This window comes from Anolis sagrei, chromosome 6, assembly GCF_037176765.1.
Source record: "Anolis sagrei isolate rAnoSag1 chromosome 6, rAnoSag1.mat, whole genome shotgun sequence".
In the NCBI taxonomy this organism is placed as follows: Eukaryota; Metazoa; Chordata; class Lepidosauria; order Squamata; family Dactyloidae; genus Anolis; species Anolis sagrei.
The window spans coordinates 84,910,114-84,929,837 of record NC_090026.1 but is presented as its reverse complement, the minus strand read 5'-3'; the positions used below and the strand labels follow the sequence as shown (position 1 = coordinate 84,929,837).

Here is a 19,724-nt window from a genome sequence, read left to right as displayed (position 1 = left end):
GGGGAATCCTTTACCACATCTAGGAGTAAATTATACTAAATCCATGGGGCTAACTCCTAAAGACCGAGTACTTCTAAATCTAGTTTAACATGAGAAACACACTGTCTCATTATTATCCATAAAGTAGCACAATTACGATAGGTTACAAGGCCCTTTCTATACAGCTATATAAACTTTGGATTATCTGCTTTGAATGGATTATATGGCAGTATAGACTCAAAAAATCCAGTTCAAAGCAGATGAGGATTATCTGACATAAAATTCTGGATTATGTGGCATTCTAGAAGGTCCCTTTAATGCTATACTGAATTCTTTACTAGGCTACTAAAAACCCCTTGGAGGTGAAAACAAGAGATACCATGGTGAAATATAAGGTCATAATTCATAATGGAACAAGCCTCATGCATCCCAGCAGTATAATAATAATAATAATAATAATAATAATAATAATAATAATTTATTTATATCCGACCCTATCTCCTCGTGGGGACTCAGGGTGGTCTCTCTGATTGTAAGTATATCTGCATCATACCACTTGAAAATCTTTTGTTTTACCACACACACACTTTTGTCATTAACCTAATAAAGACATCTGCACCTTCTCATCATTTTTAAGAAGAAACAAACATAAATATTCCTCTCATAAAGGAGGAAAGGCACCCAGGTAACGCCTTTGACAAAGATACACTATTCAGTCTGTCAACTGCAGAGTAAGAGCTCGAATATATAGAAAAGCTTGGCAGAAAGTGTGAAACCATAGATGCTGAAGCACAACACACTTAATCTGGAAGCCAACAAAAATACTATAGGCTCTATAAGCTATAGAAGCCTCCAGAATTCAAGCCTTTTCTTCAATGTAACACTTTTAAGGAAGTATCACAACTTTCAAATTACACTGATTCCCCTTTCACTTATTTCCAACAAATCACCAATAGCCTCAAACTACCTGCCTAAACTAAACTAAGACACTGCTTCTTGATGTGACACATAGATATGAACATAAAACAGCATACATCAAGCTCTTCTACAAAAGCGGCTAGATCTTCTTTCCACAGATCTGAGGGAGATTTTCTCTTGAGGTCATTTAGGTCCTTTCCCTAAAAAATATAAAAGATAATAAACATAGTAAGAAATTTTGAATTACTGAACACATTCTTAAAATTCAAGAAAAGCTGGTGTTTTAAAACAAAACTGGATGGCCATCTGTCAGGAGTGTTTTGATTGTGCCTTTCCTGGATGATGGGGATTGGACTGAATTGCCCATGTGGTCTCTTTCAACTCTATTCTATGATTCTATTCTATGATTCTATTATTATGATCATAGGCTATCTTTGTGCAAGAATCTTTATCAATTATTTTTCTTATAATACGTTTTCTCATATACTCGAAGATTAAGGGCACACAAAAAACACTTATAATTAAATATTGCGGCCATTTCAGCAATACAAAGAACCCTCCCCAAAGACCGATTAGAACTTAGGTTCAAATTCAAAATTTGAAAAGATACTTACTTTTGAATCTCGCTGCTTAATCATCTCTTCTACTTTCTCTTTAGTAAGACACCACAAAGACATATTTAAAATGTAGTTGAAATCTGGGCCTGAGGTAGATCCTGAGGAGGAGGAACTGTCATCATTCAGATTATGCATTTCTTCCTCTTCTGCTGCCTATAAAATGTCAAATTACTTATGCTATTATATCCTTGCATTGGCATCAACTCAGGCATGCTCCTTCAGTCCTTTTACATATCCTGACTCTGAATGTCTGGCTAGGATTATAGTGTTGCCTAATTAAATCTATGCTTATTAATGAAACTTCTTCCATCAAATTTGGAATAAAGCTCAAAGCCAAAAAGAGCGACGTCACTACAACACCATAATAGATATACTTCTAAAGCTCAAATTATCAAGTGTCAGACTTGTGGCCTTTCAGGTGTTTGGGAATCCAACTCCCAGAAGCTCTAGTTAGCTTTTCTAGTGGTCAGGAATTCTGGGAGCTGACGTCCAAAATGCCCAGAGGGACACAAGCTTGACATCACTGACTAGGTGAAACAAATACTTGTATTATTTGGTTAACTGTTCATAATTTGAATCTGAAGTCCTACAAATATGAATCTACAGAGACTAGGGACCTCTTTCATCCCATGGTCAATTGCCTCATGGCTGGTCTGCCCAGTTATCACATTCTACTGCCTCTCTTCCAGTCTGCTTTCTCCTGCTTCCTCCTATTAGTGTTTGTAGGTGCTAAGGAAACTCAAAAGTCCCTGCAACTACTGCTTGAGGCCAGAGCGACCCTAGAGGCAATAACTTGAACAAAGTGTTATGGCCAGTATGATCAGTCATGTCTTGGGATGACTAGAGATCGAAAAGTGCTAACTTTCTACAACATCTCCTGCAACAGCAGAAAGTTCTCCTATGACAGGCATGGGCAAACTTCAGCCCTCCAGGTGTTTTGGACTTTAACTCGCACAATTCCTAACAGCCAGAATTCTGGGAGTTGAAGTCCAAAACACTTGGAGGACCCAAGTTTGCCCATGCCTGTGCTAACTTTGAGCAGCTGGTTGGAACAGCAACTGGGTTTCATCAGGCCTTGAGACAGGTGTGCTAATGAACCTTCACACTCAAACACTGTGCAAGACTTTTATGGCAATTGTAATGTACAAGTAGGTACAAGTACGTAACGAGCCATATTCCTAACAGCAATCTCTACTAAGATTCTTGTCTCCCATTGAACAGTAAGGCGTGTCCAAGAGATTTAAAGAAGCCAAGCAAAACAGGACACAGTGTTGTAACTCCATTGGATCCATCTGCTGCCATCACAATTAGCATTTCTCCTCTTTTAGATCTGTGCTCCTAAAAATTTGCTCTAGACATCTCACAAGTCAGTTTTGACACAATAGAGCATCGAGGGCATGGAAGGGGAAATGGCATATTAGATATGGCAGTAAACCACTGGAGCTTGGCTAGAGAGATGATGTGTGGAGAGAGAAGTCCTACACACAACACCTGGCTGGCTCATCAATGAGCAGTTCTCCATCTCTGAATTAAAGGATCTTCCTTCTTTCTTTAATATGTTACCTTTTCTTGTGCTTCCTTCCAGGCTTTCACAGGGTCAGATTCATAGCCTCTCTGGACTAACAGCTGAATCAAATCTCTTTTTGATTTATTTTCTATAAGAAACAAAAGCAAATATAAGGGAAAAAGTGTTCTTTGTATATATGTCAAGGATGAGTAACTGTAGCATTGCAGATGTCACTACACTGTAAATCACAAAAATTCTAGCTAACATAACCAATTGTGAAGGATTGTGGGACTATAGTGCAACATCTGGAGTAGGGCTACAGTTGGGCAAACCAAGGGATTATTTTCTTAACTAAATTTAACTTAACTTAATTATTTGTCTTACCAATGGAAATTTTCCCTTGTATTTTCTCTAGAATAAAACGAGCTTGATTGTTAAGCTTGGTGGATTCTGCCCCTAATATTCCTGCCAGCCATTCCTTGCGCAAGGTGTAATAATTTAACCTTAAATCAAAGAATTCCTTGAGAATATCTTGCACAGTTTCATATTTCTTCAGACATCCCATGTGATCAAACAGCACCTGAATAATATAAAAAAAACTCTATTAAGAGTTATTGCAAATATTTCATGTGGGTAAATAAGTGCTAAAACTGAGACTATTTATAGAAAATAAATACAGTACATAGTAAAGATAAAAAGTTTTTCAACAATTAATAGCCATGGAATAAGCTTGTGAAAATACATAAAATATACTTTAAATAGCATGCAATTTATTTATATTTTCTAGATATATAGGCCATACTAAAATATTTCACATTAAATACCATATTTCATTATGTAATAGTTGCCACCACATAATAGTTGCACCCCCCCCCCCCCATTTTTGGGGTGGCAAATATGGTATTTTTATGTTCATCACATAATAGCCATAAAACTTTTTGTGGCTGGTTCCTCCTGCCCTTCTTCTTTTTCCTAAGGAAAGGCTGTTTAAAAAGCTATGAAACAGAAGCCCTTGGAGCGCTACTCTTCCCTCCTTCCTCCGAGGAAAGGCAGTTAAAAACCTGAAATAGAGCTCTTTGGAACTTGGGTCTTTCTTCCTTCATTCTTTCTCAAAAGAGCTCCATTTCAGATTTTGTAAACTGCCTTACCTTTGGAAAAAGAAGGAAGGGAGGGGGGAATCTGCCTTCCTCCTAAACACACACACACACACACACACACAACCAGAAACAGAACTGTGTGTTTGACACTGATTCATCCTTCTCGTCCTGTCTCAGAGATAAGGTAGTGTTTTTTTTAATCATCATCGCATATTTCTGTATCTAACTTTTTTCCATAAAAAGGGTATAAAAGTTCAACTGTTATGGTATGAAATACAGTAATTCAATAATAATAGGTATTCTTCATTTTAACTGACAACTGTATACTCTACTTTACTTATGATGCAACAGTATTATCAACATTTTGGGAACTATCAAAATGCTTCAGTTTATCTGACAACAGAATAGTCTATTTTCCTTATGATGTCAAACTATTATCAACATGTTAGGAACGATCAAAACACAATTTGGTATGCAGTGCATGATTTGGAAGTGACCTCTCTATAATTTTAAATAGCAGCTTGATGCATGGAAGATCCCCGATTTATTTAGTCCAGAAACAAGTCAATGCATGTGGGGCACCAACCAATTTTCATGCCGCTCCAATTCTCCTGTGCACCACACTAGCCTGCCCATGCCCTAAAGCAGTTTTTTGGTTGCTGTGTGTGGGAGGTTGGTATATATCAAAATATTATATAGTAATTATATAGCTGGAAAAGACGTAGTGGGGTGAAGGGTTTTCCTTGAGTTCTGCAAGATGGGAGAAAGTGTTTGTTCCCATTTGGGAGTGATTTTTGCATGGTTTGAGGAAAATATCTGAAAATTGCAGTGAATGAACAGGGGGCTTGAGATAATGGTGGGAAGCTTTGAGCACTACAAAATGGGGCTGGTGAGCTACATGGGCTACACTCACATGAGTCAAGCACAAAGCCCATGGGCCAAATCCAGCCCACCATGTCATTTTATGAGGCCCATAAGGCTTTCAATGCCAGGGAATGTTACATTTATACAGTCTTACAATTACAAATGGCCCTTTGAAGGTAGTCCTCAATGAGTTTGACCCATGCGTGCCACATATTATTAACCCTTCACGTATTCACTCCTATTTCAAGAGAAGCAAGAGGAAGTGATTACTCAGAAATTATGCACCAGTGTTACAAGGGTTTGTTATTATATTCAGACAAGGAATAAGATTTTCCTAATTTCTTTTATGCATAGAAGTAATTATGGAGAAATATGTATTTGGTCAAAAGCTGTACGGAATCTACTGCTGTCACAGCAACTCAGAAAAGGCATTAGTCTGGTAGTCAAACATATAGAAAAGTTACCATAGAATTACAAGTTAGACTTGTCTGAAGCTTAAAGACTTTATGAAGTCCAGCAGCCTCTGCCTGAGCGAGCTTTTCTTCTGTCATTTTTACAACAAATTTCACAGTTGTATCCGTGTGATATTCTTTGTAATCTGAAATTAATGCTGGCGTTTTTTCAGTCCCATTCAACATTGGTTCCAACACCTGTTCTTTGTAAACCTAGAAAGATTAAAAAGGAAAGATTACGTTACTTAAAGCAAAACAGGAAAAATCTTAACATTTCAAATTATCTTGACATTCCTCACCTGAGTCCATGTTCTAACTGGAAGCTCTGTGATTTCGACTGTGTTCCTGTCAACCACATATATTTCTCCACTCACTACATACTGGTTCTGACCAAGTTCCTGGATGCCTCCTTTAAAGTTTTTGTAGTTTGGAAGCTGAAACATAAAGTATATTTGATGCATTAATAACCAATTCCCCAGTGAGCTTAAGAATTCCATGTGTTGGACCCATACTTTTTTAAACCCCATCTAAACTAATGGGACTTGCATATTCATTATTAATTTAAGTGTTGTTTGTTTCAATGAGTCAGGATTCTTAATTCTGGGCCCAAAATTCTTATTTTTCAAGATTCAAAATTAAATGCTAATAATAATTTGAAATGAAATAGCACTTATCTATTAAAAGGGCAGGAGGGAAAAGGTTGGTCTTACTGGTTCCCTAACCCCACAATCCCCTCACTAAATTTTATTATCACCATCATCACAATCACCAAAATTTATATTCCACATCAGGCCTTGGAGGCATATTTGAAAATCAATTATTATACATTTTAAACTCAAAAATGCCCCCAAATATTGCTCATTGTAGACGTCCGAGTAGCAGTTTTCCTTTTAATTGCCTCCTCCAAAAGCTAAGTACAAACTGAAAGAAGAGCTCCTGATCACTTTTTGAGGTACAGACAGTTCCCGAGTTACAAACATATGACTTACATATGATTCCTAGTTACAACTGGGGGAAAGACAACAGGCAGAGAGAAGAAATCGACTTCTAGGAAGGGGAACTCACTCCATTAAAAGTTATTATGGGGAAAAGGGATCTCCACTGAAGCTTTCTCACCAATCCTTTTTAAAAATATTTTAACTAGTTACATTTCAAAAATGTACCTGTTCTGACTTATGAACAAATTCAACTTAATTAAGAGCAAACTTACAGAAGATACTGCCTATATTCTTGGTCAAATGTACATAGGAGTTAGCCACATCACAATTGCCGACACCAACAATAGGAATATCAAACTATTTTTGTGGGGAACTTCAAACCAGTAATTCCTCCATGTACATGTGTACATCAAATATGATTTGTCTATATAGTACATTTATGGATTCATAGCATTTAATGTCTTTAAAGATAACCAATTAATGTTGATGTTAGTCCTGAGAAAACAATGTTTCTTTACGTTGTTGTAAGCTTTTCGGGCTGTATGGTCATGTTCCAGAAGCATTTTCTCCTGACGTTTCATCTGCATGTATGCCAGGCATCCTCAGAAGTTGTGAGATCTATTGGAATCTAGGAAAATGGGGTTTATACATCTGTGAAATGTCCAGGGTGGGAGAAAGAACTCTTGTCTGTTAGAGGTAGGTGTGAATGTTTCAATTGGCCACCTTGATTAGCATTTAATGGCCTAGCAGTTTCAAGGTGTGGCTTCTTACTGCCTGGGGGATTTCTTCGTTGAGAGATGATTAGCTGTCCCTGATCATTTCTTGTCTGGAATTCCCCTGTTGTTGAGTGTTCTTTATTTACTGTTATGATTTTAGAGTTTTTTAAAATACTGGTAGCCAGATTTCATTCATTTTCATGATTTCTTACTTTCTTTTTAAATTGTCCACATACTTGTGGATGTCAATGGCTTCTCTGTGTGTTGACATGGTAGTTGTTAGAGTAGTCCAGCATTTCAGTGTTCTCAAATAATATGCTGCATCATCCCATATTTCATTTAGGTATTTTTACTTGTGTCAGAAACGAATTGAGAATACAGTTATAATGTATAGAAAAAAAACAAAAACAAAGTTAAAAACTTGGCATTATACTAAATTTCCTTTGACCATAAGCTGGCCACTTCAAATGTCTCTGGTGTCGCTGTAAGAAGGTCCTCCATTGTGCATGTGGCAGAGCTCAGACTGCATTGTAGTAAGTGGTCTGTGGTTTGGTCTTCTCCACACTCCCATGTTGAGGACTCCACTTTGTGGCCCTATTTCTTAAGTCTAGCTCTGAATCTTGTGGTGTCAAAGTATAATCTGTCCAGCATCTTCCAAGTCCGCCAGCTTTCTGTGTGCTCAGGAAGGAGTTTCTAATCCGGTCTTAGCCACTGATTGAGGTTCCGGGTTTTAGCCTGCAGTTTTTGGACTCTCCCTTGCTGAGGTGTTTCTGCGAGTATCTCTACAGATCTTAGGAAGCTGATTTTGATTTAAGACTTTGGCATACTGGCTGATATCCAAACAGAGGATGGGCTGGAGATGTCAATGCCTTGCTCCTTTCATTACAGGCTGCTACTTCCCGACAGATGTCAGGTGGTACAATACCAGCTAAACAGTATAATTTCTTTAGTGGTGTAGGGTGTAGACATCATGAAGTCATGTGGCATGTCTCGTTAAGAGCCACATCCACTGTTTTAACGTGGTGAGATGTATTCTATAATGGGCATGCGTATTCAGCAGCAAGAAGCAAAGCGCAAGAGCAGATGTCTTCACTGTGTCTGGTTGTGCCAGTCAGCTTTTGTATGATATTATTTCTAGCACTTTTCATTTAGGTAAAAGAAATGTATTGACCATAAAAAACCTAGTTTCTTAAAATATTGACTTCACCTGGACTAACAAACTCAAAATAAAGCCCATCATGAACAATATTTTAAATATATACACAAAAGACAGCATCACCGAAAAAGGAGACAAATACATTATATTGCCTACAGTAAACATTTCATTACCATGGGAAGAGGATCCAATCCATCCAACATTCGTCTGACATTGTTCACAATCTCCCTGGTATCATAATTTGGAATTTTGCATGCCCATCCTGTGCCGATGCCCTCGGCCCCATTTACTAAGACCATGGGGATTATGGGGATATACCACTCAGGCTCCACACGCTGGTTATCATCATAGAGGAACTTAAGCAGATTATCGTCCACTGCAGGAAAAAGCAGTCTTGCTAACGGGCTTTAAAGAGAACAAAAATAATCAAAGTCTTTCAGGTGATTGCGCAATTATGAATCTTTATGCTGAAATGATACACACTATGAAATTAAGAAGCGTGGATTTTAATCCTTCTGGTAGTTGATGGCTCTACATTCAGCACTCCAGATGAAAAGATTTCTACATTCAATGCAATGTTAGAAGAGCTATTTATATGTAATGGGGACATACATACAGAATACCTGAATCAGTGCTCCAAGATACAAAATGAACTGCCATAGCCAGGCCTTGGAATATGAATTCAAAACACAGCAAATGGGGCAAGTGCCTCTCTCTGAAATACATGAGTTTTAACTAAGAGGGATCTCACCTGCACTGAGCAAAAACTGTTTCAGTCCCTTTGTCTATCCCATTCAGTATCACTTTAGACTGAAAACAGTTATTTATCTGAACAGGATGAAATAGAACATACCCTTAAAAAACACCTAGTCGAGTTTCTTGATCATATAAGGAATGAAGGTAAAGGTTTCCCCTGACACTAAGTCTAGCCGTGACTCTTGGGGATGGTGCTCATCCCCATTTCTAAACCGAAGAGCCGGCATTGTCAGGTGGGCAGCATGACTGCATGGAGTGCCATCACCTTCCCCCCCAAGGCAGTACCTATTGATCTGCTCACATTTGCATGTTTTCAAACTGCTAGGTTGGCAGAAGCTGGGGCTTAAAGCGGGAGCTGACCCCACTCCCTGGATTCAAACCGCCAACCTTTCGATCAGCAAGTGCAGCTGCTCAGCAGTTTAAGCTGCTATGCCACCAGGTGGCCCCATATAAGGAATAACATCACCCAAATGCAAACATCTAATGTGCAGAAAAACACAGTTAATGGCTGCAGTGACAAAATGAAGATAGAGGGTTGAATGCTGACTACATTAGTTCAACTTCACCTAAATGGGTCTTACTTGAAAACATCTAATAAGCCTTAGTCAGAAAATCAAGAACTCAGGACTTATTTGATTAAGGACAGTTAGATTCAGGTCTCTTCTTTGGGAAAACAAATGTCCTTTGTATTATACTAAATGTATTGCTTGACAATGGGCTGTACATAGACTGGTGAGTTCATGAGTATTGGTTTAAAAGATACGGGCATAAAAAAAACCAAACTGTAAGTTAGAAAAGAAGGATCAAACAACTCAAATCAAGATGACTTGATTTCTAATGAGGTTCATTATAACTTAGAATTAGGCTCACTATGGTGTTGCAAAACTTCACACATTACTGTACTTAACATTTGAAATATTAAGTTAAAGTATTTCTAATGCCTCCTCCTTCTCTCTGTTATACATATGTACTTATAAATGCCATATTCTTGAACAGATTATTTTTAAAGTGTTTTGAATAACAATTTTACCTTAGCATAGTGAAGATGTAACGAGGACTTGCAGCATCTTTGCCACCATGAAGCCTAGTACCAAACTGACCAATAGGCTGTAGCAAACTGATGTTGTTACTGCCAACGAAGTTCTGAGCCAAGTTGACAATAGTCATCATTAAAGCTTGCTAGAAAAAAATGGTAAGGCATTGTTACTATTTTGTGGAAGACAGCAGCCCTCCCAAGAATCCAAACCTGCAAGAAAGTGTGGAATAAATTACTGAATTTATTGTCGAAGGCTTTCATGGCTGGAATCACTAGGTTCTTGTGGGTTTTTTCGGGCTATAGGGCCATGTTCTAGAGGCATTTCTCCTGACGTTTCGCCTGCATCTATGGCAAGCATTCTCAGAGGTAGTGAGGTCTGTTGGAATTAGGACAATGGGTTTATATAACTGTGGAATGGCTGGGGTGGTGCAAAGAGCTCTTCTCTGCTGGAGCTAGGTGTGAATGTTTCAACTGACCACCTTCATTAGCATTTGAAGGCCTGGCTGAGCCTGGGAAAATCTTTTGTTGAGAGGTGTTAAGGTGTGCCTGGTTGTTTCCTCTCTGCTGTTTTGCTGTTGTCATTTTAGAGTTTTTTAATACTGGTAGCCAGATTTTGTTCATTTTCATGGTCTCTTCCTTTCTGTTGAAATTGTCCACATTACACAGAGAAGCCATTGAAATCCACAAGCTCTTTGCCCCACCCCAGCCATTCCACAGATATATAAACCCATTGTCCTAATTCCAACAGACCTCACTACCTCTGAGGATGTTTGCCATAGAAGCAGGCGAAACGTCAGGAGAAATGCCTCTAGAACATGGCCCTATAGCCCGAATAAATTAGTGAATTGCTGAAATAATTAGTTAAGGGTGTGGAAGGTGTTTGGAGAAGTTGAGCATTATTCCCATGCCTTGTCTGTTCACATTAATAACAATTAGCTGCACCCCCAGAAAGTGTAAATTGAGCTATATATTATCTGCAGTAGAGCAATAGCTTTACCGGTAAACATGACAACGAAGTCTTGAGAGCTGAAATGCCACACCAAAATTGCCAAAGAAGAAACAATGCCAAACTTACATTTTTAAATCTGACCTGTGCTTTTACCCTACAGTCAATAAAAAATAGGAAAGTCTATAGTTTTCTCTTCCCCTTTTTCCATTCTCACCTCTCCATGGTGGTAGGCAGACATCTCAGCTACAGATCCAGCTAACTGAGCAACTTTAACCTCACGTTTATCGTTTCTCTTACAGCAAGTGAACAAAACCTTGCGCTGTCCTGGTTTAAAGCCTGTTTGAAAGAAAAAACGGCTCTTTAATAAACAAAACTTGTTTTGTGTTGTTTGATCTCAACCAAAGCAAATCAAAAGAAGAAAAAGCTTTTCTTCTCTGAGAAGGGTAGAACAACATTGTCTTAGATCAAATCTCACTTAAGATTAAAAAACATATTATTTTTCAAAAGGATTGCATTTTCAAAATGACATAAAGACAACACTACCACATGAAGTTTCACTCACCATCAACAAGGGATGGAATGGACCGCTCATTATCTGAATTGGAGAAAAGAATGAGTTCCTTGTTGATAAAATCATTGTAAGTGAGATGCTTTGTTGCTGTACCATATAGGAATTGCTAAAAGAAATTAAAAATAATGATTACATCAACATCAACAACCAACACAGTTCGTTCTTTCCTCTTCATACTTCTCTGTTACCTCAGGTAATCCATGTAACCGACGTTGCCGTCTGTCTTCCATAAAGTTTGTCAGCCATTCTTTTCGGTCATCAATTTTCTTCTTACTGAAAGCCTACAAAGATTTTACATAGTTTAATAACAACCAGGAAAAAAGGCTAGTATAACCAGGGAAAAACACTGTAGCTTGTTATCATCCCAGAGCAATATGCATGAACAATTGGACAGAAAGCCAATGGAAATGCTTTCTATGCCTTGTTTGACCTTCAATGAGATCCAGAATCTTTAATTTAAGATCATACTTGGTGGGAAGTTTACGACTTAAATCATGGCTTCCTGATTCTGTGCTCTCATTCAAATAAAAAGGCTGATCCTTGCTATTTAAATATAAGAAGTACAAAATACTGCCCACCTCCCAGTTAGAAGGCTGCTGTTTACAAAATAATTTTGGCATCCTCCATGACTCCAGATATGTCAAATGAGTCAAATGAACAGCTTGGTCACCTTTGTAATATGAAGAAGCTTAGAATCAGATTTAGTTAACACAATGAATCTAATAACATTTATTAAAATTAATAGAATGTAATTTATATATTACTGAAATGAAACTATAAACTTCAGTTGAATTCATCAGGCCTTTTGTCAGGCCTACAGTACTGTCAGGTTTTTCTCATATGCTTTCTTAAAAAACCTAAAACAGTCCCCTCTATCATTACTATGGAAAGTGAAAACGTGAGGTTCCCATTTGTGTGGAGGACTTCCAAATCAGCAAAAACCCTATAAAATCAGGCTTCTTCAAGTGGCAAATTTGCACAAGCACAAAACTGCTTCTATCTGTAAACTTCCTGTGTATTTTGTGCTCTCTCAAGGTGAGGTAATAGACAATATATGGAAAAAGAATTAGTGAGGCAAGAATAGATATAGCTAAGCTTTTCAAATTTTCAGAGAGCATTAGCAGGTAGGATTTTTCTTTTTATTCACAACAAAAAGCTTTTGATTACTAAAGGGGGGTCCATGAGGCCTGTAGACTGCATTTTACCCACTCCTAGTCTATACTAACACACTCCTTTCCCATCCTAATCTTCCTCAGGAAACAAGGATGCCTACATGTGAACATTTCAATTCAGACAGATAACGTTGACATTGGAAATAGATATGGTCAGTGATGTACATCATAAATAAATAATTCTAACTCCACATGACTCAAAAACGGAACTAAAATGTCAAATCACAATGCTAAAGGATTGCAAAAAATGTATCTGCAACTTTTATTATAAAATAGTTTGAAATGCTGATGGGTCAGAAGCTTAATGAAATCACGATATTACAGCAGAAATGGTTTTTACCAGTGTAATGGCAGCATCATCTTCAGGACCAGCATATCGAAATAAAATTCGATGTCTCTCCATATCTGCAAAATATTCTTTTGCTTCTTTAGCAGTGCTGGTACCCAAACCTACCTCAACAAGAAAGGGGAAAAAAGCTAATAAACCAGTATTTCTTTTCAATTTTTTTTTTTTACAAAATTAAAACTTAAAATTACTTACAAAACTAAAACTTGAAATTACTTACAAAATGGAAACTGAACATTACTTAAAAAACTAAAAATTACTGTTCTTTTTGCATTATGACACAGATAAAGATTCAAAACCTCTAATCTTTCTCAAAGAAGTGCTACTGAAGGGAATAGAACCTATGCTGATTTTGGGGTTTTTTCCAACCTATTTCATTACTTAAGAATAATTTTAGTCAGACAAGGTTCAAAACATTCTGGGACTTGACTGTTTGGGAGGCAAACTAGGCATAAAATACAAACCTTTGTAGTATTTTATTTTCCATGCTTTATGATTCTCCATATGCTTTTTCCATTCATCAAATTCAGGAATACTATAGAATGAAAGCTCCTGCTTATTTTTGCTTGCCTTAAAAACAGAGATATGCCAATTAAATCCCCCAATTTAATTTGTATTAAACTTTATAAATTTTATATCCCATATTAGCTTTTTCATGGCAAATTCTTTCCAGACCAGTATAATAATAATAATAATAATAATAATAATAATAATAATAATAATACATTTATTTTTAACCACTTCTCCTCATAGTGGGACACAGCACAGTCAAAACACACAAACATAGCAAAAAATTTATAAACACACATATTAAAATGTAGTTCTATAAAAGATACATATTAAAATGTATTTCTATAAAATGCATATTAAATACAAAACATATATACATTAAAAGTGCAGTGAAGTCATTTTCCTGTCTGAAACACAGACAGGCATGCAAGTTACCCCCACCATAACATAACAGGGCATTACAGGTTACAGGTTAGTGAACAATTTATATATACATCCTGCATCAAATTATCTCTGATGCGTACCACAAATTTCTCAAGAACAAAATATTAAATACATTCACATCAGAGGGTTAACACTGATGTGGGAATTTGGAAAATGGGCAATTCCTTCTAACATTTAGCAAGATTTTTCAATATATCGAATCCGATCGAGCATGGGCTACTACGTATTTGAAAGCCTACTCCGCGGCAATGGGAGTAATTGTTTACTGCTGCCACCATTGCATCTGCAACGAACCACCCAGCTGAGCTGTTTTGAGTGGTCAGAGGGCTACTATATACTGGTCCTCAAGGAAAAAATTCTGACCATTCAGCAGCCTGCTCTGAAGAATTTGCATAGCACTTTGCTGAGAAAGTTGCTCAGATCCGTTCCAACTGGGTGCTGTTATTGATAGTTTCCATAGATGTAACCATGACTCCTGCTTGTCCAGTGTTGATGGATACCTTTAATTTTGTGCAGCCTGAGGACATGGACAGGATCCTCAGAGGGGTTGCGAGCTACCACATGTATTTTAAATCCTGGCCCTGCCTGGCAGATCTAACGGGCCAGAGGGGGACTGGCAGAATGGGTGAAGGTGGTGGAACTTGCCTAAAGGAGGCAGTTGTGAGATCTATATTTTAAAAAGCCATTCCTGAACTCCTCCATAATGGACGACTATCAGCCAGTGTTTCTTGAGCAAGGTTTTGGAACATATGGTGGCCTTTTGGAACATGTGGTGGCCTTCCAAATCCAGGGATTTATGGATGAAATAGATTATCTAGATCCATTTTAATCTGGTTTCAGGCCTAGTTATGGAACAGAGACAGCTTTGGTTGCCTTGGTGAATGGCCTACGCACAGAACTAGGTAGGGGGAGTGTGTCCCTGTTGATTCTCCTGGACTTCTCGGTGCCTCCCAATGCCACTGGCTATGGCATCCTTTTGGGCCATCCTGCTGGGATGGGACTGGAAGGAACTGTTTTAGTGACTTTGGTCCTTCCTGAAGGGTCATACCCAGAAGGTGGTGCTGGGGAACTTCTGTTTGAACCCCTGGCCATTGTCCTGTGGGGTTCCTCTGGGTTCTGTCTTGTCCCCCATGCTGCTTTAACATATATATGAAACCACTGAGAGAGGTCATCTTGAGTTTTGGAGTGAGATGTCACCTATATGCAGATGGCACCCAACTCTACTACTCCTTTCCACCTAAAGCCAAGGAAGCTGTCCTGACCCTAAACCAGTGTCTGCCATCAGTAATAGACTAGATGAGGGTAAACAAAAACTTAATCCAGACAAGACAGAGCTAGTCAGAGACAGACCAGGTAATAGGGATCCAGCCTGTGCTGGATGGGGTCACACTCCCCCTGAAGACATAGGTCCACAGTTTGGGGGTCCACCTGGACTCAGTGTTGAATCTGGAAGTCCATGGCCAGGAAGGCCTTTGCACAATTAATACTTGTGTGTGCCAATTGCGCCCATTCCTTGACAAGCCAGATCTGGCCACAGTGGTACATGCCTTAGTTACATCCCATCTGCATAACTGTATTGCATTCTATGGGGGGCTGACCTTGAAGAGTGCTTGGAAACTTCGCCTTGCCAAAAAGCTGCAGCCAGGTTGCTAACTGGAACTGGCTACAGGGAGTGTATAATGCCCCTGTTGCAGCAGCTCCACTGTCTGCTAGTTTGTTTCTAGGAATTCAAAGTGCTATTTGGCTGACCGCATCTCCTTGTACAAACCTGACCAGGATCTGAGATCTTCAGGAGATACCCTTCTCTCAGTCCCATAGCTGTTGTGGTTTTCACTTTTGAATATGTTTTTTATGGATTTTAACCAATTTTTAAAAATACCAATGATATTTAATTCTGGTTTAATAGCTGTATATTTGTTGATTTTAAATTGTATTGAAATGCTTTTAGTGTAAGCCACCTTGTGAGTGAAAAAGCAGGTGTATAAATAAACATGATGATGATGATGTTTAAGTGGGAGCACCAAAGTACTTCTATTAAATCATTTGGCATTTGCATTATGCAATGACAGATTTTGCTCATGCCAAATAGTCAGCTTCAATTATAGATATTAAATTGTATTAAAGTCTTATGTTTTATACAATATGCTTAAACTTGAGATCCTTAAAGCACCTATTACAAACTCCTTGAAATTAAAAAAAACATAACCAATTCTGTTACGTTGTTGACATAGTCTATCCAAGATTGTTATGTTTAATTTTTTCTTTATTTGTTCATATTTTTTCTTTTTGTGATTAGACAGAATATGTATTTTATACCTCTACATAATGCAGCTTAGTAATACAGAATGCTCACAATTAGTATCAGAAAATCTCATAATGAACTGGTTTGTTACCTTTACAATCGGAGTAATGAATTCCTCAAGGAAGCCGTGCTTCAGAAGGGAAGGCCAATTGTGATGAATAAAATTGATCAGCAATCCTTTAATGTGGGAACCATCTTGATCCTGAGTATATGCATATAACAAAAAATCAGTGATGGCTGAATAGTTGCAAAAGAGGAAACAACTTTATTATATGCTTTTTTTTTCCACGACTTTAATAAATTCATGAAGATTTTGTGTGCCTCCAAGTTATTTTTGAATTATAGTAATCCTAAACCAAACCCTTCATAGCTTTTTCTTAGCAAACATTTTTTCAGAAGAAATTTGCCATTGCTTTTCTCTTATTTTTCATAGCTAAACCATGGACCCCTGGTCTTCCAATGCCCCAGATCTACACTGAAACCACTACACTATCCATATACATGTACATATATACATAAATACATGGATGAATGAGAATACAGGCAATCCTCAAGTTAGAAACATCTGACTTACAAACAACTCTTAGTTAAGAACGGGGTGAGACAACAGGAAGTGAGAGAAATCTACTTCTAGATAGGGAAATTTACTTCCAGAAGAGATATCATGGGGAAAAGGTGTGTCCACTGAAGCTTTATCATCAATCCTTGTTTTCACATCAAGCAAATTTTTCAAAATCAAATTATCACAGGGACAGAAAGTGAGATTAAATCTTCGGAACAGGGGCACAGACAGCAAAACAAACACCACATATGTGTTACTTCTTCCCTATGCTATCTATCTATCTATCTATCTATCTGGAGTTACACTTTTAAAAGGATGTGTTCTGACTTACATACAAATTCAACTTAAGAACAACCCTACAAAAGCTATTTTGTTCGTAACTTGGGGACTACCTGTACATAACTTTGTTAATGTTATCAATATAAGCAAATACTATTCATTATGAAGCAAAAATGAGACACACAAAGCAAAAAGGAATGTGGTGATTGTGTACAATATAAGGCAATTAATGTTAAAAAGTATCAATTTTGACAAATACATATAAAAGTAAGTATGTGCAAGCTTATATTCTTACACGAAGGGGAGGACATTTAATTCTTAATAATTTTCTGTAATGGACAGTACCAAGTATAATTATTTTATTAAACAAACAAGAAAAAAAACCCATGAGAAACATTAAGAAGAAAAGTGTGGGGGGGGGGTTGTTGTTGTTGTTAGAAAGGAGCCACAAGTAAAACAGTGAGGTCTGGAAACAAGGTGAAGATGGAGTCAGTGGGCCAAAACAGAATAGCAATATAGTGATATAAAGCCAGTAGAAGGAACTTCAGAAAGGAATAGAATAACTGGTGTGAAATGTTGTATATCTTTGAATGTTTAGTTCTCAAACTGACCTGATCAGTCATGATCATAATTTTACCATATCTTAATGATTTCAGGGACTCTGGGTCTTCATAACTTTTCTTATACTGTAGACCTACTATTTTTATGATATTATTAATTTCTGCATTTTCCATAATCTGTGGTGAAAGGAGAAATGGAAAAGAAATAGTTTGGTATAAAGCAATACAGTTAGTATACAGTAATAAAGCAGCTTTACATTAGTTACCTTCTTGGAGGATTTTCCTTACCTGTTTGTGAGATGCTTCCCGAACATTGAGAATTTTACCCCGGAGTGGAAATACTCCATATCTGTCTCTTCCAATGACCCCTAAGCCAGATACAGCTAAAGATTTGGCTGAATCTCCCTCAGTTAAAATCAATGTACAATCCAAGGAATGTTTGCCACCTGGGAAGATGCAAGAAGAGAGATTTTAAAAATTTGAAGCAATCTTCACCACACCCTTAACTGTAGGAGTACATCTCACTCATTTTTTCAAAACAAACAAACAAACAAAAAACAGTTCACGGGAGTAGAGAGCTAAATGCATATTATTTCTTTCAAGGACCAGTTATCTAAGAAATAGCATTAGCATTTAATTTGTATAGCTTTAATCTCACAGTAGCAAATAATTACAAAGCAGAAAAAATTAACTTTTCTGCTTTGTGCATAACATAAGGCAATCAATATAGGTTGAGTCTCCCTTATCTGGAATTCAGAAATCCAAAACTCAAGACAAATGATAGTCATCTATAAAAACTATCAGAACGTTTTTCTCCTTCCTTCTTCCCACACAATTCAAAGATGGTTTCCTCTCCATAACAAAGTTCTTGTATATTTTCTCCTCATTCACCATGACTAGCAATCCAGCACATTTCCTTGGGGATCCCTAGCTCCATCACTGTCAGAAATTTAGCAGACAGAAAAGCAGGGGGAACGCTGAATCCTGTAACCCTGTTCATGTAGGACCCTTGTGAGAGGCACATACCCTAGACCAGGCATGGGAAAACTTCAGACCTCCAGGTGTTTTGGACTTCAACACCCACTGGAAGTTGGAGTCTAAAACACCTGGAGGACAGAAGTTTGCCCATACCTGCCCTAGATGCTTCCACACTCTCTTTCCATCCGGCCAAAGGCAATGTGTGGTGGTGCAAGCATCCTGGAAACAGACACAAGGGCACATGGAGAGAACCCTTTGGCCACTGTATCTAGTTCTGAGATAATGGAAAAGTCTCATGGGAGAATGGGGGAAGGATTCTGCCTCCCTTCCCTACTCCTTTTTTAAAATAGTAAAAAGTATACTGACAGCTAAAGAAGTGTCTGGGACATCTCTCCTATTTTCCATGTCGAGTTTCCAGCAGTTGTGGTGAGGGGGAAGGGCCTGGCATCCACTGGGATGTATGACTAGCCCCCTTTCTCCCTAGCCCTCATTCACCATGTACAGTCAAATACAAGTATTTGGGGAAAACCCAAATCCAAAAAATGCCTGGTCTCAAACATTTGGATAAGAGAGACTTAACCTGTATTCAAAAGCATAAAATGTAAGTATCAGCTATTAAAGATACCTTAACTAAAATGAAAATATGTGAAAAATAATATTCTTATAAGGAAGGAGAAATGTAGAATCCACCCACTTCATAAGGAAAATTAATTCTAGGAAATAGGCTGATATGTTTTGGTTGTTACTTTATTAAAAAGCACCCTGCATACTGATGGCACTCTATAAAGAAATGATAACAACAATGGTGATGGCAGTAGTAATAGTAGCAAAAGTAATAATTATTCACTCTTACCAGCATCATTAGCATCATCAAGTTTCGGAATGCCCTTGATTTTGCTATGTTTCACTGAGGAACATTTTTTGTTCAACTGCGTCTGTGCCTTGAATTTCACCCAATTCAAGATACTCTCTACAATACCACAGTTAGAAGCCTGTAAAAAATAAGACAGAAAAA

At 37.7% G+C, this 19,724-nt stretch overlaps 1 protein-coding gene across 1 annotated transcript in view; it reads right to left on the bottom strand.

Annotated features, from left to right (window-relative positions):
* TOP2B (DNA topoisomerase II beta) overlaps positions 1 to 19,724 on the bottom strand; it is a 59,774-nt gene that overhangs the window by 16,495 nt on the left and 23,555 nt on the right. Inside the window, exons 12-28 of the mRNA XM_067470229.1 lie at positions 19,563 to 19,701; positions 18,020 to 18,177; positions 17,783 to 17,908; positions 16,422 to 16,532; positions 13,539 to 13,644; positions 13,069 to 13,178; positions 11,745 to 11,837; positions 11,548 to 11,662; positions 11,200 to 11,321; positions 10,031 to 10,179; positions 8,418 to 8,649; positions 5,734 to 5,868; positions 5,447 to 5,647; positions 3,406 to 3,601; positions 3,078 to 3,169; positions 1,512 to 1,667; positions 1,014 to 1,097 (exon numbers count right to left, since the gene is read on the bottom strand). Coding sequence (XP_067326330.1) covers positions 1,014 to 1,097; positions 1,512 to 1,667; positions 3,078 to 3,169; positions 3,406 to 3,601; positions 5,447 to 5,647; positions 5,734 to 5,868; positions 8,418 to 8,649; positions 10,031 to 10,179; positions 11,200 to 11,321; positions 11,548 to 11,662; positions 11,745 to 11,837; positions 13,069 to 13,178; positions 13,539 to 13,644; positions 16,422 to 16,532; positions 17,783 to 17,908; positions 18,020 to 18,177; positions 19,563 to 19,701 — 2,325 coding nt within the window. The remainder of the gene's footprint in view (positions 1 to 1,013; positions 1,098 to 1,511; positions 1,668 to 3,077; positions 3,170 to 3,405; positions 3,602 to 5,446; positions 5,648 to 5,733; positions 5,869 to 8,417; positions 8,650 to 10,030; positions 10,180 to 11,199; positions 11,322 to 11,547; positions 11,663 to 11,744; positions 11,838 to 13,068; positions 13,179 to 13,538; positions 13,645 to 16,421; positions 16,533 to 17,782; positions 17,909 to 18,019; positions 18,178 to 19,562; positions 19,702 to 19,724) is intronic.